This window comes from Nyctibius grandis, chromosome 4, assembly GCF_013368605.1.
Source record: "Nyctibius grandis isolate bNycGra1 chromosome 4, bNycGra1.pri, whole genome shotgun sequence".
NCBI lineage: Eukaryota > Metazoa > Chordata > Aves > Nyctibiiformes > Nyctibiidae > Nyctibius > Nyctibius grandis.
Genome location: NC_090661.1, coordinates 45,779,948 through 45,797,563, shown reverse-complemented (window position 1 = coordinate 45,797,563; position 17,616 = coordinate 45,779,948). Strand labels below are relative to the sequence as shown.

Sequence of the window (17,616 nt, the reverse complement as noted above, 5' to 3'; positions counted from 1 at the left end):
GCCTATGGAGGAACAGCAGCAGTGGATCAGTTAAACTCACTTAAGAACAACCTATTTGCCTGAAACTAGTGAGCCGAGTTGGTTTTCCTGAGTGTTACACTGGCTGGAGTACTGGCAGCTAAGGGGCTGGTTGCACAGCTTCACCTAACCAGGAAACCTTTCAAGGAAGAGGTCACTGAAGCTGCCCTGCTCTTCTCCTGGCAGCACTGCGCGACAGGCTGGCGAGATGGGCCCGGGCACCTGCCAGACACAGGCCTGACATGGGCCCTGCTGCTGCGGCTCCGGGCCTCACCGCCCTCTGACCCTCCGAGAGTGGAGCGGGCACCGGGATTTTCCACCCCCGTCCTCCGCCGAGGCTGGACACCCGCCCACCGGGCAGGGCAGACGCTTCCTGGCTGCGCAGGGAGCTGCTTGTCCCCCGCCCGCCAACAAACGGAGGATGCCGAGGTCAACCCCGGCTCCCGATACGCTTCCTCCGGCAGACCCGGGGGAGGGCCGTGGGCGCGGGGACGGCGCTGGGGTGGGACGGGGCGGGCGGCTGGGGCCAGCCTAAGCCAGGGTCGAGCGCTGCCACAGCCGCCGGGGCAGCCCGAGCCCCTCGGCCCGCCGCGCCGCCAGGATGAGGCGGGCCGGGCCCTGGTGCCTGCTGCTGGCCGCGGCCTGCGCCCTGGGCCGGCCCCCGCCGCCGCGGGCCGCCGTGCGCTGCCAGGCCGCCGGCGCCTGCTTCAGCGCCCACCTCGCCGACGACTCCTACGCCGAGGCCCGCAGCGCCTGCGGCCGCCGGCGGGGCGGCCTGGCCTGGGTCAGCGGCGAGCCGGAGCTGCGGCTGCTGCTGGGGCTGCTGGCGGAGGCGGCGGCGGGGCCCGCTCCGTCGCTGTTCTGGGTCGGGCTGAAGAGGAACGCCTCCACCTGCACCGACGCGGGGCAGCCGCTGCGCGGCTTCTCCTGGGACGGCGCCGGCGGCGGGGTGGCCCCGCGGGAGGTGCCGGTGGCGCTCGGGCGGTGGGTGAAGGAGCCCCTGCGGTCCTGCCTCACCGCCCGCTGCGCCGGGCTGCACCTGGCGGCGGCGGCTGCCCCCGGCAGCGGCCCCACCTGGGGCTGGAAGGAGCGGCCCTGCCAGCGGGAAAGCCAGGGCTACGTCTGCAAGTACCAGTACGAAGGCGCCTGCCCCGACCTCAGCCCCGCGGGCGCCCTCGACCTCGGCTACCGCCTCCCCTTCGAGGAGCGCAGCGCCGGCCCCGGCTTCAGCCCGCCGGGCACCGTGCTCACCGTGGGGTGTCCCGGCGGGGAGGTGCGGCTCACCTGCCAGCCCGAGCGGGGCGGCTTCACCTGGAAGGGGGCGGAGGAGGCCCTCTGCCCCTGCGGCTACCGGAGCCCCGGCAGCGGGCGGTGCGCCGAGGCCGCCGGGTGCCGCGATGCCGCCGGCGGCTTCGCCTGTTCCTGCACCCCGGGCGGGCGGCCCGGGACGCCCTGCGCGGCCACGGGGGCGGCCCCCACGATCGCGGGCGACCCCGCGGAGCCCCGGGGTGCAGGGGTGGAGGAGCACAGCCCCTCCGCCCCGGCACCCCGGGGCTCCGCGGGGCCGCCCGCCGCCACCGCCGGCGGGGAGAAGACAGCCGCTTCGTCGCCCTCCTCCTCCAACTATGTTTTCATCCTGGTGACGGTCGCGGTGGTGGTTCTGGTCATCCTGGTTATGACCGTCCTGGGGGTTTTCAAGCTGTGCTTCAACAAGAAATCCGAGGGTCGCGGGGACAAGGAGCCGCCGGACGCCGGCAGCAAGGCGGAGATGGGCTCCGCGGAGCCGTGCGGGGCAGCGGGCGACGACTAGCCCCGGGCCGGCGGGGGCCCGTCCCTCGGGGCTGCCCCGAGCGGCAGCTCCCACCCCCGGGCAGCACTCGGCTCCCCCCGTCTCTCCTGCCCCCAGCCCGGCTGCCGCGGGGAGCCGAGGAAGAGGCGCCGTGGGACGTGGCTGAGCAGAACTTGCAGATTGTCAGACATGGGGGCACGCAGCGACCCCCTTTTCAGGGGTTTGAAGGCTTTGGACAGTCAAGAGTTTTTGTCGGTCTGAAAAACAGTTATTTAGGTGCTGGCATAAGTAAAATATAAATATAGCAGCCTGGCTGACAGAACGATTGCTATCTGCAGCTGCAACAGTTGTGGGTTTTTATCTTCTCAGAAACCGTTCTTCGGGTGCCTTCCTTGGAGCAAGTGTAAAGGGGACCACTTTGAGCACTTGTGTCTTGTAATTTCGAAGTCACTCCTTGTCTGAGTGGTACTTGGAGGCTCTCATTTTCTTTCTAATTGCTGGAACGTTTGGAGAGGTGAACTGCCATAATTTTGGAGGAAACTGTGACCCATACTCTTTCAGACTGACATTCTTATACATGAACAGCATTTCTATACTTAGAAGGTCATTAAATTGTTGAGGAAATGGGAGGTTAATGGGGAGTCAGTTTTATACTTCAGCTGATGAAAAGAATAAAGGATGATTTAAAACTTAAATCACTGCTCTGTTTGTTACCTCATACAATATTCATTTTTATTGTAGGAGATCAACAAATTTTTCAGTTACTGTTTTTCTCCTAAGGTGCGTCGGTACAAAACTTGGTTTCTGCATGCAGTATGTGGCTCCCTCACTGTCAGACAAGGTGCTGACAAACTTCGCACTGTGAGAAGAGCTAATGTGGGTCCGAATACATCATGCAAATCCCATTCTTTTTAGTCAGATGTATTGTTTTCCATGGAGTCCCTTGAGAGTAAGGAAATAAGAAATCACCCATTGTGCCCCTTTCTAAACGAGGTATACGCATCCTCTGTGATTTCCCTTGGGGATTCCTGTAGAGCAGCTTTCCTCCTGGCCGCAGAACTTGCTTTCTTTGCAGTTCAGAGCACTGATGCGCACTACCTATTATTATGGTGTTGGTTTTCCATTAAAGTGTTAATGCTAAATATTGATTTGAGGTTTTCTGAGTGCAGTAAGACACAACTAACTGGATCTCATCCAAGCCTTTTGGGGTGTGAGGAGGGTAGGGAAATATTTTCTTCCCTTAAAGGAACTTTAAGCTCTAAAATGTCTTTTCAAAGGTGCTTTTTCTGTGTTTTTTCTTAGAGCTGACCTTCTGACTACTGCTTTTATTTTGTCACTTTCCTGTTGAGTTTGGAGAACTCAGTTTCAAACAATAATGTGTATTATTACCTATTTTTCTTGCAAGCACATACTTGAAGATTAATCTGGTGTAAACGTCTGCTAAGGATAAAGTGTGACATAGCATGGGTTTTTCCTTTTTCCCTCTCTCTCTGCTTAATGTTGATAGGCTGTTGCTGTCTGGGAAACAGTCTTTTGCTTTTGTTAAGGGGTTCCCAGATATTTGTGAGCCATCAGGCTGTTTGTAGCTATAAATTCCATTGTATCATGACAGGAATGAAATCCAGCTGGGTGAGAATGCTACTCATTGCAAAGCTGTCTCATAATTTCCATGCTTTTCTAATCTGTTTATCTGACATATGTATTTCAGAAGGCAAGCACTTTCCAACTTCGGTAGGAGGATTGATTCTACTTTCAGATGTGCACAGATCTGGAAAATGACTTAGTCATTCATACGTTTTGTCTTAATACCACTGCTGTTACCATCACTGTAAGTAATTTCTTTTAGGGGGCAGTGTAAGTGGAGCTCCATCCTTCTACAAGATTCTGTATAAGCAAATAGCAACTAAGATGAATGAGAGCCTCTGTAAGTTGTTATTTCTATGTGTTCCTCTTTCCCACATATCAGATGGCTGAACTCTTAATGGGACTGTACAGCTCTCCAGGTATTTTTTTCCAAGCTCTAGAAATACTCTCATTCTGTGTTTTAGGAGTCTTACCAAGCACACAGCTAAGTGCTGAGTTAAGTGCCTGTAACTGGCTACTTCTTCCGGTGTCTCTCAGGATTTGACTCAGACTATTTGGTTAAAATGTACAGATTCAGGCCCTTGCAAGCCATTCACCTGTCTCATCTTATTCTTGTTTCTCTCTTTGCCTGGGCTTCCTGTGAAATCACATTTTGATTTCAGAGTTCTTTTTCTCACACTCGAGATTCAGGATTAAGCATTAGACATTTGTCTAAAGGACTACACAAGGATTCTGTTATGTTTTCCCTGGTTTATAATTTGACTCAGCTGAAACCAGACTATTTTGCATCTAAGGATGGGATCTGTCTCACTAGGTGTAGACATCTCTAAGAGCTCATCTAGACTCGTCTACTCTCCTGGACTCCCTTACAGCCTATGGGCAGAAGTATGTACTTGCAATTTCTCGCATGTTAGACTAGATGATGAAAATGGCAATGAACTGCATCCTAAAAGTGCCATTTCTACACATCAACTGTAAAGAAAGCCTAGGGAGGCTACTCTTGTTTAAATGCCTGTAAAACAGACATCTAAAATTAGATCAGAAAAATCAGCTAACCTAAGTCTCAAGCTGTGCAAGTCACTTTTCTAGAAGCAAGCCCACAGTACCCTGTGTCTCTTCAAGGCATGGCTAGATGGTCATAATTTTACCACAGCTTCTATTGTTTTTACACGTTAGAGATTCTTGTTCTGTTTATTTGGGTTTCTTTACCTTCTTTTTGCAGTCAGTAGAATACAAAGCCAATAGCATTTGGATTTGATTGGAACCTCAGCAGGTTTGAAATGCATGAGTGTCTCCTCCTCTAATGGTTCAGACCAAGAAATTGATGGTTTAGAAGAAAGTATAAATAATTTCTGCTTTCCACTCTCAATTTAAATTGTCTTTCTTAAATAGGAAACCAACAGATAACTGACTTGCAACATGGACTATTGGCTCATATCATAACCATGATTCAGTGGTCTGCAAGGCAGATTCAGTGCACGGTTGGCTGTTTACATCCATAGGAGGACAATAAGTAAGGTCATAATGAGTACAGATAATCATAACAAGGATTGATATAATAAAAGTGGCTGGTTATGAAATTGGATGCAACATTCTTTTAATTCTTATGTAACACCATATGTAAAACACACAATCAAATGTAAATATTTTCCAAAACACAGCAGAGATGGAGACAAATAGTGGCCTTTTCCCTCATGTTATATACATGTCCTTTGACTAAACATATTATATAAGCATATTATATTGCAACTGTTTTTCCAATACAGGAAAAACATTATTTCATCCCATATTATTTAATACTTTCAATTCTAGTGGTTCATATTAGGTGTTTTTTTAAAAATTGTAAATTCTCTGGGGTAAAGCGTAGTGTTGTAGACCCTGGCTCTTGACTAGAGGACTGGATGTAATAATGTAATGGTAATGAAATGGTGGACATAAGAATCTGTGAGTCCACATTTGAAAATGGTGATTTCTGCAAAGAGTAGGAATGTCCAAACCTCTCATCTACCACAGTGGTCCAAAAAGTGTCCCCTGTTGCCAATTATTAAATCTAAGTTTTAGATTTCCTTAATTCCCCCAAAGATATTTTGATTGGTAGGCACATCATTTGTCAGCTGTACATTTTATTCATGAACATGTGATGAATTTTTAATGGTTTGTATTCATCAAACAATCAGAAAGAAAATTTTGACTTTCCCCAAATTTTTAATAATGATTTATACTGCTGAGGGCTTCATTAGGTGTGTTATGGGATTACAGTGAAATCGAAAAGTGGACATAGGCAAAATTCAAATATTTCAAAGAACCTTTCTCTTTTTTTAAGGGTAGTATATAGCTTAAAGAAGATTAAAAAATGAATGGATTCTGTGCTTCCCCCAGGAAACGTAATATCCTATCACTTAATTTTTTTCATGTTTTCAGCCCTCATTATCTTTCCTCATTTATTGCATGGAGCTTAATCACTGGTACATGCAACTTAGTTCCTTCTAGAAATAATATTTTCTGTTCCTTCAGGATGTGGACACTTATCAAGGCTGTAGAGTGGCAATTCATACATGTCACTAATGATATACAACTGACTTGAAAGGCAGACACAGCAAGGCAGCAGCAGTAACCACGCTCCCAGGGCTTCAAAATAGGTTAAACTTCATGTCTTTCCTTCTTCCCCCGATATGCAGCCTTGTCTTTCTCCTTTGGACTTGTAGTGCCCTGGCATTGGGAGACTGGAAAGTGGACAGGAAGTCATCTGTTTGCAGGTAAGTCTCTTCCTTCTCCATATTGCAGACTTGAAGGACTGCTTTGCTGTAGGTGAGGTACCTGAAGGCAGCAGTGGAGGTGGGGAAGGCAGAGATGTGGTGGTGGTCCCACATTTATTACGTCCTTTCCCTCCTGCCACCTGCCAGTCCTTTCGCATTGCAAGGCTGAGGCAGAAAGATGGGGGAAACAACTACTATTAGGTATTCCATGGATAACATAAAGAGCGAGAATCCTGCAGGTCCAGGGAGAGGATGAGCTGAGGAGGGAGAGAGAAGAAAGACAGGCAAGTATCCATCTTTACCAGGATGTGTCCATCCTTGCCATCCTCCTGCTGCATATTTTTTCAGATGTTTGTTACTCAAAATGTGGTAGTTTGCGGAAAAAAATAAACATTTTCAGTCATTAATCCAGGAACAGCACACAGGCTGTAGTATGTCAGAAAAGCACGGTTTTGTTTTTGGAATGTAACCAGCAGGTCTTGTGTTATGGACTGATAAGAAAGGTTTACACTGTTCCCTGGAACATAACATAGCAGCATAAAAACAGATAGTCTGAGTGAGATTAAAAGTCATCTAAGTCAGTAATCTCTCTGTGACAATAGCAAATGCTTTAGGAAATAGAATAGGAAATCTGACATCTGTGAGTGATGCTTCTCTTAGGTACTCTAAGGTTGCAAGACTTTGGGTTTGAGACTGAGTTCATGTCATGCTTGATAGACTTCCATCAATTTGTCTAACAGAGTTTGGATTCGATTTATTACTTTTGGCATTCAAACATCCTGTATCAATTAGTTCCACAATTTATTTACATGTGACATAAAAAAGTAGACGAGTTCATCTTCTTGATTTTGCATACCTTTGCCTGACACTCCTTCACTCATCTCTATCCCAAGCTGAGGAGTCTATTTAGTTCTTCTTTTTAGAAACAATTCTATAGGTCTTGATTGTTTTGTTATTCTTTTTTGCACCTTTTCTTATACTGTTAGATTCCTTGTGAAATCCAAATTTAGAAACTGTTGGAGATGCAAGTACAGGGTAGTCTTCTACGATGGCTTAACAGTATCTTCTGGTTTTAAAAAGTTACTAACATATAACCATTTGTTTGTTTTGAGCACTGCAGAAAACTGTGCCGATGTTTTCAAAGAATTATTCCTCAGGTTTTTTCTAGATAATTTATGAGAAATTTGAGCAGGACAAGCCCCAGGACAGAGCCTTGTGGGTTTCTAGCAGGTTTCACCACAGTTAATAGTACAGCTCTCTCATTAGGGAAGTCCTTCTGAATTCTTAGAGGTACACAGGCCTCTGCTAATAGTTTTGTACTGTCCACTGTCTGATTTAACTCCAAAACTCCTACAAACTCTTCATTCTGATGAACTTCTACAGACTTATCCATTGCCCCTCTTCCAAAAAAAAAAAAGATAGTCCATAATGAATAAAGGCAAAAAGATTTCATGGCTTTATCCCTATGGCGCTTTCTTCCAGAAACACTCTTAAATACAATCATCATTCATCAGCAATAAGTACACTGGTTGGTTTCCTGCTCTGCTGGATTTTACATTGGTAGTTGCTATGTCTTTAGGCAGATGTTCCTCTACATTTTTTTTGCTTGCTTTAAAATTTTGCTATCTATTTGCTAAAGTTCACCCTTTCTTTTGTTTTCTTTATTTGTGCTTGATTTCAACTTTAAATTATGTCCTTTTCTGTTGTGTAATGTTTAACCTTTTAGATTTTTTGAGGGGAAAGTGGTCTTCTAATGTCTTCTTTTGATAGGTAATGTGTGTCTAATCTGATGTCCTAATATCATTAAATAGTCCCAGTGCCACCTGCTTTACCCTTTTAACTGTTCCTTTTAATTTCTTTTTAGCATTGTCCTGGTTTTGTGGGGATAAAATTATAGAATCAATTTTCTGTTACATTTTGTTTCAGTTTGTGGCCAGCTGTGGTATGATGATCAATGCCATCAGCAGTTAAAACCAGTGCAGCTGACCCAGGCTGGCCCACAGGTGTATTCTGTAACATTAACGACACATTCACTATAAATGGGAAAGCTGCTGGGGATAGGGGGCTCTTTGCTCTGCTCTCTCTTCAATGGTTACTATCCCTGGAGGAACTTGCCACCACTCTATGGGCTGAGTATAACTTTGTGTCATTTGTATTAGTATTGATATTGGTTTTCTTATTTTATTAAATCTGTTTAAATTTCAGCCCACAAGTCACTCTCCTTTTCCTAGTTCCCTTTCTTGGCTTGGGAGGGGAGATTGGGTGATAGAACAGCTGGTTATTGTTTAGCCCTGGGTGTGGGCTAAAAGGAGACAAGCATCCTTTTTAATTTATACGTAGCTCCCTGCTTTGAAATTAAACATTAGCATAGTGAATGTTTTTAGCTTTTTTACTCAAAGTTGTTCATTTTAGGTATGTTGTAGTCAGTGTTCAGCCAAATAATGTCCATCCTTAAGACAAAATCAGGATCTGTTTCTTCTGTTGTGGGTCATCTTACTAATTGTGGCAAGAATTAATTAGTAAACATGTCTGGAAATTTAGTTACTAGTTAATCTGTCATGATAGCAGTCCACAAAAAAAAAAAAAGTTTTGTTGTTTGTGTTTAAATTCTTCCCTCTCCAAGCAAGTAATGAATTGTGTGTATGTCATGCATGTAGCTTTTCCTCAGAACACAACCCTCCTAGATTTCATGGCAATAACCCTTCTAATTCTGCAGTGTTAGTGGTGGCACTTAAAGTAAATTGATTCTCTTTCAATTATACCTAACCACTGAGATGATGAAGCAGATTCTAGTCCATTTGAAGCAATTCTGATATCCTAAGAGAGTAAGTAATCATAAGAACACATGCATTAGTCTTCCTAAGTAAAACAAAGTTGGTTTTCATTTTCTTCTAGATTCTGAAGCTTAAAGGGATGTGAAGATAATATACAACATGAGCATGAACCTATTGATATGCAATGTGCATTATGGTCTGTTCTCCCATATACTTAGTGACATTATATTATTAGATACACAAAACTTCTACATCACAAGTCCTCTTTTACTTACCTCTTACTCATCAGACAGATACTAATGAGGAAGGTTTCATTACTTTCAGATAAATTGAGCACACTAATGCTGTTAACATCTGTTGCAATTCCCTAAATCCAGTTTAGATCTCTCAAAAGAACATCCTACTGGCTTGTCATATAGAGTCAACTTTGCTGCAGTAAAAGACAAGAACATAGGTTTAAATGCATATTCTTCTTTTGTGTTAAAACTTTAAGTATTCATGTATTGGTGTACATTTACAGAGAAAATGCTTTCCTAGTAAAATCCGAGATTGTGGGAATAGGTTTTTTTGAGCAAAATTCTGTCTGGTCAGGAGAAGTCCTTCTGCGGACTCTAGATTCAGTGCAAATATGACTGACATATTTTTCCACAAATATGAATGTATCAGGAGATTTTCTTGCATGCTTAGGGATCTTATTCTTTTGCTTATTTTCAATTAAATCTTAGTTCTAATGAAATGTTCTTGAATGAGTACACTGAAACCTGCAAGTCTCTGTAGATCAGATAAGATATCTTGGGAATGTAGCTGTATGCTTTCATGCTAAACTAAGTTCAGGGTTTCAAGGTCTGTGGACAGGAATACCTGAATGTTACCTTTTGTTCTTAAGAGTATGTATTTCTCTTATGGGAAGTAATTTTCCCAGTCATAGCACTGAAGGTGCTTTTAAAGTAAGAAATTCTGTAAATCTTACTTTATGATGGTGAAAAAGCAGAGAAAATGCTGCTGTATTCCTTTTCTGTCTTGTTGATATGGAGTTCTTTGTGTTGAGTAAAAATTTCATGACCTTTTTCTATATTAATGATAAAAGGAAAGAAAATAATCCATGACATTCAGAACATCTGAAAAATCTGAAATAAATTAACATTTAAAAAAATCTATTATCTGTTTTCTGCATTGTTTTCCTGAGTTCCTAATCATTCTATAAAATACTTAAATTATCATTTGGTTCTTAGAAAAAATACCTGGATGCTTTTTAACCTTCAAAAAGAACAGCCCACTTTGAAAATAGCAGCTGACATAAAAAGCAAAACTTCATCTTTCTTGCTGAGTTGGAAGTTTATGTATTTGCTGTGCTCTAAGCAATCTAAATTAATTGTGTGAAAGAGCCAAGTCCTGCTTTATAATGCCTGTACTGGACTCTTATTTTTTTTTTCCTCTTTTCTTAACAAAATGGCCTTTTCCTGGGCATCCCACCCTTGATATTTCTTGTTTCAGATTCATTCTTTCTGAGGCTGTTCAGTGTCAGATATCCACCAGTTTTGCCTTATTTCATATCCATTCTCCCCAAATATCCAGTTTTTTGCCCTGATGTGAATATATCTTGAATGTTTTGCATGGTCTTCTATGACACTTCGTAAAGCCCTGCAACTCTTCCACCTTCTTTCCCACCATAAATAACAGAAACAACAACAGTGGCAATTAAAACCCCACCTGTCCTCTGCACCTGTAACAACTTCGCATCCAAGCATCTGAGAGAGCTGTTCCCATAACTTTTCTTCCCAGTTAACTGATGAGGGTTTTGTACAATCTTGTATTAGTACAAGTAGCAGATTCAATTTCTTCTGGACTCATTCTGTGATCAGCTAACAGCTACCAGCATAAAAATCAAAGTATATACTGTGCCATCAAAAAAACACATTCTCTGTGTTTCTTTCATTGAATTTTCTTTCATTCATTTGATCTTGCAATTGATTTGTGTGATTTGTATAAATCTAAGGCATGAACTGTAGACTAGATCTTTAGCTGGTGTAGCTGTTCAAAACATCACTGAAATCAGTTACTGATAGTAGCCAAGAGTCTTCAGTGGGTAAATAAACAACTTTTCTTGTGAAGACACTTGGGTTTATGGAAATAATACAAAAGGGTATAGAAAATACAAGACACAAGAGAATAAGCATGTTTTAATATAGAAGTTGTTCTAGTTTTCATGAAGACATATGAAACTCCTTTAAAAAAATCTTCTTTACAATATTGTACAATCAGTTTAGCTTCTAAAAGTGTCTTTTCTCTTTCTGTGACTAAATGATATACAAAATAATTCTGCTGCAATGTTAGGAAAATAAACTCACTAATACTGGTATTGATTTTCTGCTCAATAAAGCAGTGCTTTTCATATTTTTCTTTCATCCATGACTTGTCTCTCATTGACTGGATAAGGGGGCAAGTCCTATCTATGTCTGTTTTTAACAGAAACCAGAGAGGAACAAGATCCCCAGCCTTTAGCTGCTACTCTGATAGATAATGCACATCTTGTATACATTTACAATGTATTGTAACCTGTCTATCCCAATTAAATAATGAAAAGCCCATAATCATAGCCTCCCTTAGTTGTCTGGTTTAGACCTCAGATGGAGGTGTTCATCTTAGCTGGGGAAGGGTGTGGTTGGTCCGTGTAGTAGGCTTGGGGAGTGATTTCCTGAAGTGCTGGGCAATTGCAGCTCTCAGGGAGTGCTAACAAGTTACAAACTTTCTGAACATCAAAGCGATGTCTCCAAATATAGCCGCTCCAGTTCTAAATCAAACACTAGTCACATTTTTTTTCTCTCTGTTCTCCTTCTCCTACCAGCTCCCATCTCTCAAGCCATGGAATCACCTCCTTAGTAGAATTAACGCTGCAATTTCTTCACATCAGAGCAGCACAAAAGCAAACCAGACTTCCTATTGCCTAAATAGTAAAATGGTGCTACCTAACTGTCCAGCAACTGGAATCTGGATTTTACTAATGAATTCCTTTATAACCAATATACATTCTAATTCATACATTTACATGTTGGATAATGGACCAAATAGGATGTTTATATATTTCACAAGAAGGAAGCATATATGCATGCATGCACGTTTTGTGTGTGTGTGTATACACTCACGCACACTTGTTTTGTGAAGCTTTGCCACGTTTTGAGCTATTCCAGCTGACCAGCGATCACTTGAGCTTGCTGTTGTAAATTTGAGTACCTGCAAGTCCTGCGTGGATCAGTTGAACTTGTGGCTTTTATCAGTCTGTTGGCACCAGCACCGACGTTACTCAGCGTTGTTCAGCATTAGGAAGTGCAGTGCGTTACAGCACCCTCGCAGAAGCTTCCCTCTGGGCTGTCTTACAGAGTTTTACGATGGGTAGGGCCCATGCGTACACTGAAAACAGCACTGTCACCGACAATGTAAGCGGAGCCAATACAATCCCATTACCGTGATCGTCACAGTGATCAGCAGGTCCCAAGTCATAAATCTGGTAATTCTTATCTGTCCTACAACTCCCATATGCTATGCATTTGGGCACTTTTGTCTGAGCCTTTCTAGTTAGGAAGCTCAAAAACCCCCAGAGTGACCCTAAGTCATATTACACAGCATAAGAACCTGTACAGAAAAGACTTTTTTTGGGAAAAGGGAGAGCAGAATGGGTCTTCTGTACATTTGTATTGCTTTCAAGGTGACTCTACCCATCATAGGCTTGATAAGCATATAATGACAAATGTATTCCATCCAGACTGGAAATGAAAACCTGTGTATCTCAAGTAGGATAAACCATCTTGCTGCCTCTGCTTCATGGCTGCTTACTACTCTGCCAAACCCAGATTTCAGGCTTTTGGGGAAAGAAGGGTGGAAGGGGGTGGGCATAGTTAGCTTTTATTGAAAAGCATCTTCATTGTCAAAACTGTGCTTGGTTTGTAGCTGTCTAGTGACGTACTTTGAAATACTCTCTGGTTCACCTGTTCTTCTTGGCTGTTTCTGTCTACAAAATATGTCTAAAAGCATTATTCTCAAAGAGAAATCTAATTAGTAAATTACCCTTTCTTCCTGTGGCTTAGCCTGCAGTTATTGGTCTAACAGGGCTCTGTGTTGAAGAGGATGGAAGTGCTGAATACACAATGCAGTAGAAATAGTTTATGCTCCTCTAGAGAGTCATAATTCACATTCTTGTCTCTAGAGACCTGGAGTCAGGTAAGGCTTCTAGGGGCTGAAGTCACACAGTCTAGAACCATCGTACTGATGTTTCTTTTGTGGCTAATTTCTTCTGGGTTTGTTGGGTTTTTAAAATTATTTTTCTTGGATATTTTTGGCAGGATTTTAGGACACTAATTTACACTGCTGTTCTGGAAACATGACAGAGAAAAGTACAATCTTACATAATATTTGTCAGTGGGTCATTTTATTTTGGTAAGATTTAGTTTAATATTTAAAATTAGGATGCTGATTTTTGAAAACTGGTTAAAATACAGTGTATGGTCACAATGTTAATAGAGTCCGCCACATACATTTGAAATGCAGACTTTTAGTTTTTCAAAAACAACCAGAAAGCCTTTTGTTTTATTCTGATTCACTGGAAACCTGGCATTTCAGAAATGCTTACGTCACATTCAGAAATCTGATTCTCCTTTTCTGTGAAGAAATCAGATGGGTTAAGTGTTGCATGCAAAGAAACCATACCCTGTGTGATGTTCTCTGCTGTAAGGACTGTCTCAAGAGGCAGAGGATCTCCATGTGGCCATCACCTTTTTCATCCACAGCCCAGATCTAAAGGGCCTCTGTGACCAGTCTGGCTCAAGCCCACTAACTGCACTTAGCAGCCCCAGGGTTATGGGATGTGTTGTCTTTGCTACTGTGCTGGGAAGCCTGGTGAGAAAGGAGAGTAGTTTCCTGCATACCCTCCTTTGCGTGGGAAAATGCTGCAGAGGTACCTGATGTATGTGCCATGTGAAGACCGTTCTCTCTCTGTGTGTACCATGGCTCCAGTCCATTGTCTAGATATTATTCAGAGCTATCACACTTTTGAGTATAGGTTTTAGGCTAAGCAAAGAACAAAAGTTGCATGGATTTCAGTGGCACAGGGCCAATTTCCATGACAAAGTGTAGGGAGTATTTTGAAAATATTAAACTCATGGGTAAAATACAGCAACATACTACTGCTTGTAAATTACAGTTTACCCATTTGTAGATGAATTATATTGTAGCTGTATGAAGAGGCAAAATGTCACCAAGAAATACGTCACTGTACTCTTCTTTTTTCAGTGAATTAAGCATTAGTTCAAATTGTTTCCATATGAAATCTGGAGACTCTTATTTGCAATTTGGAACACATTAAAGAGAGTTCTGTTTGTTTTCTGGTACACATTATTTCACAAGGACAACTTGCTAGAGAGAGTCCAGCGCAGAGCCATGAAGATGATTAAGGGAGTGGAACATCTCCCTTGTGAGGAGAGGCTGGGGGAGCTGGGTCTCTTTAGCTTGGAGAAGAGGAGACTGAGGGGTGACCTCATTAATGTTTATAAATATGTCAAGGGCAAGTGTCACAAGGATGGAGCCAGGCTCTTCTCAGTGACGTCCCTTGACAGGACAAGGGGCAACGGGTGCAAGCTGGAACACAGGAGGTTCCACATAAATATGACGAAAAGCTTCTTTACAGTGAGGGTGACTGAACACTGGAACAGGCTGCCCAGAGAGGTAGTGAAGTCTCCTTCTCTGGAGACATTCAAAACCTGCCTGGATGCGTTCCTGTGTGATACGATCTAGGTAATCCTGCTCCGGCAGGGGGATTGGACTAGATGACCTTTCGAGGTCCCTTCCAATCCCTAACATTCTGTGATTCTGTGATTTTTTTTTTTTTTTTTTCCTGGTAGTTACGTTCTACTATTTAGAATAATAATGCAAAATGAACTTTTTCTTCTAAAGCAAATCGAGGATGATTTATAGCTGTTGATCACCTCCCCCACTGCCAAAGTAAAACTAAACTCAGGGTGAAAAAAAATAGCAGGAAGAACTGTTAGTTTAGGATAAACAGATTTTGTTTGTAGCTGAAACTACAGAGTGTGTTTTAGGCAGTAATGCATATGGGCGCTGCTGGTGGGGAGTGAATTAATGCACCCATCTGCAGGTCAGCCTGCCAGCTACTGAGGCACCAACAGCCCCTGCGGCAGCACCCGGCTGCTCCGTCGGGTATGAACACCACCCCTCTGCGATCCGCCTGGGAGAACCGAAATTGAAGTGCATATGCTGGTAGGTGTGCAGGCATCCATCACAGCTTTGTTTAAAGACAAAGTAAAAACAAAACAAAACAAACAAAACCAGGTTCAATTTTTCATCAAAGCTGAGTATCAGGTATGAATCACTGCTTTTTAACTTCTACTTCGTCGTGTCTGATGTTAAACAAATCCAACAGTAGAAATTAGACTGACTCTGTGTTTAATCTGACCATACATAACAATATGCCTGGTTGAGAAAGACCACATAATCTTATGAGATTTATACCATTTTAAAGAGATTGTGAGTGAGATTTTAAGTAAAGCTCTACAAATAGCATCGCGTGGTATCGTGGGGCATTTTTACTGTTTGGACAGATGTTTGGTTTCTGTGAAAAGTTAAATAATCCCTTCATCCCTTCATCCTTTTTTTTCCCCGTATGTGCATGTAAAACATTACGCAAATTAATATTTGCATGTTTTCTTTAAATGAGGTCCACTGGGAAGTAAAAGAAAAGAAACTGTACAAATGTTAAAGCTTTTCACAAAATATTTTAATAAGGATGTAACAGCTTCCACATTAGCAATTTTTAAACTAAAAGGAGCTGACTCACAGTCCATTGAAGTGAATTGGGACTTTTTCTCTCATTTCGATGGGCTTTGAATCAGACAACTTTGAAATACTAAATTTATACATTCATTTAACAGTACCTAATTTTTGGCGGAAGAAATGTACAAAGTAGTATCCCGCTTTTTGCTGCTGAGAAAAGTTAAAGGGTATAATTTAACAAAACCTGTAATAAGCCCACCACTGCAAATGCTAGATGCCTTAATGGTCAACCTTACACCTAATGCTGTACTTAAGCACCGTAGCTACCAGTACAATGCTACGGGTATGCTGCTACTAGAGACTTTCCCCAATTTCTTGCTTCAGATTGCCAGTAGTTATAATTAATACAACCACCGTATTGTGCTAGAGAGGTGATTTGTCACAGCTACTGGGACACCAGCCACTGTGTGACACTGTTAACATAGGTGGTAGAAAGCAAAAAACATACCTGCTTATTTCATACTGATTCTTGCATCTGGGATAAGAGGGAGCAGGGATAGAAGGTTTTGTTTAATCATCTGTCATTTATCAAACAAGAAAGCTGCTTTCATCTATACGAAAATTGTTCTGTCATAAGAGAAGAAGAGAGAAAATTCAAGAGAGGGAATTTTTGTGGGGGAGGCAGTGTAGATGAAAGAGTCAGAAAAAGTGACAACCTTTTTATCTGAAAAGGAGCCTTCTTGAGCATCACCCATTTTAAATGCAACCTTGCAAGTAGCCACCGCAGACGTAAGTACACAGTATAAATTGCTTCAGAGAAACACGTTCACAATACAGTGACAAGAATCAAATAAAAATCAAAAAGACATCTGGCACACACTAAAACCAAGAATTCTCAGAAATTAAAAATTAAGAAGCTCTGGGCCAGTATATTACATTGGCAACATATGAAACCCTTTTTTTTTTTTTTTTTTTTTAGTGCAACAGAAGAAACTGGAGCTAGGGCAATAGCTATTATCAGACAGCTACCTTTTTTTGTCAAGTATTTATTTCAGAGCCTGATGGAGATTTTGCAACGAATCCCTCTTTTTCCATGTAGGCTAAAGTGACTTTGCAGCCACCCAGGTCGTTCAAAACCGTCTCAGCTCCCTTCATCGCTGTTTCACAGCTGATGGAGCAGGCGCAAGACAATAGCTTCGCAGTCTAGCGCTCCCTTTAAACTTTATCATTAGCACACTTTAGTGTATGTATGGATACATTCAAACATTTCCCAGCTCAGTGCTCCCCCTGACTCCCGGCTCCTGCTCTGCTCCCTGTGAGTCACGGGACTGTTTATCTGCCGTTATCAGCAACCTGCTGCGCAGCTCTGAAGCACAGCAATAATCAGATTTTTTTTTTCGAAGACCTTTTTTGCCCCGCTTCTCCTGAGCGTGGCACAGAGAGCCAGAGCCCCAGTGAGGTGGAAGCTGTCTGCAAAGCAAAAGATGGCTCCATGACTGTGCTGCTTTTCTCAGGGCCTTTTTGCTCCCCGCTTTCTTTTTTATTCCTGGGGGGGGGGCAGGAAGAGGCTACTTGATCCTTCCTGGGGGAGGGCAAGGCATGTGTTGGGGGGGGGACTTTTCCCAGCATTTCTAACTCTCTGAAAGGGAGGTGCGTACTGACAGATGCTGAGCAGGGTCGCTTTCAGTCGGGGGGAGTCTGAGCCTGAATGCTGGGGCTTGACAGAGGCAGGCTCGACTCAGTGGCCTGGGGGGTCCCACCAAGGGAGGGGGAGGGCAACCTGTACAAAAGGTGAGGGGAGAGTCGCCGCGGGACCCATACAGCCACTCCTCAGACACAAAGAGGGGTGGCAGAGCCTGGCTGCCAGACCCTAAATTGACCCATGAGTGGGGCAATTTGCTAAGTGGGTGTCAAA

At 43.2% G+C, this 17,616-nt stretch overlaps 1 protein-coding gene across 1 annotated transcript; it reads left to right on the top strand.

Annotated features, from left to right (window-relative positions):
• The first annotated feature begins 439 nt into the window (after positions 1–439).
• CLEC14A (C-type lectin domain containing 14A) lies at positions 440–2,479 on the top strand. The gene is given in 1 exon segment (XM_068399626.1): positions 440–2,479. A coding segment is annotated over 1 exon segment (1,389 nt). The 3' UTR covers positions 1,829–2,479.
• Positions 2,480–17,616: the final 15,137 nt, after the last annotated feature.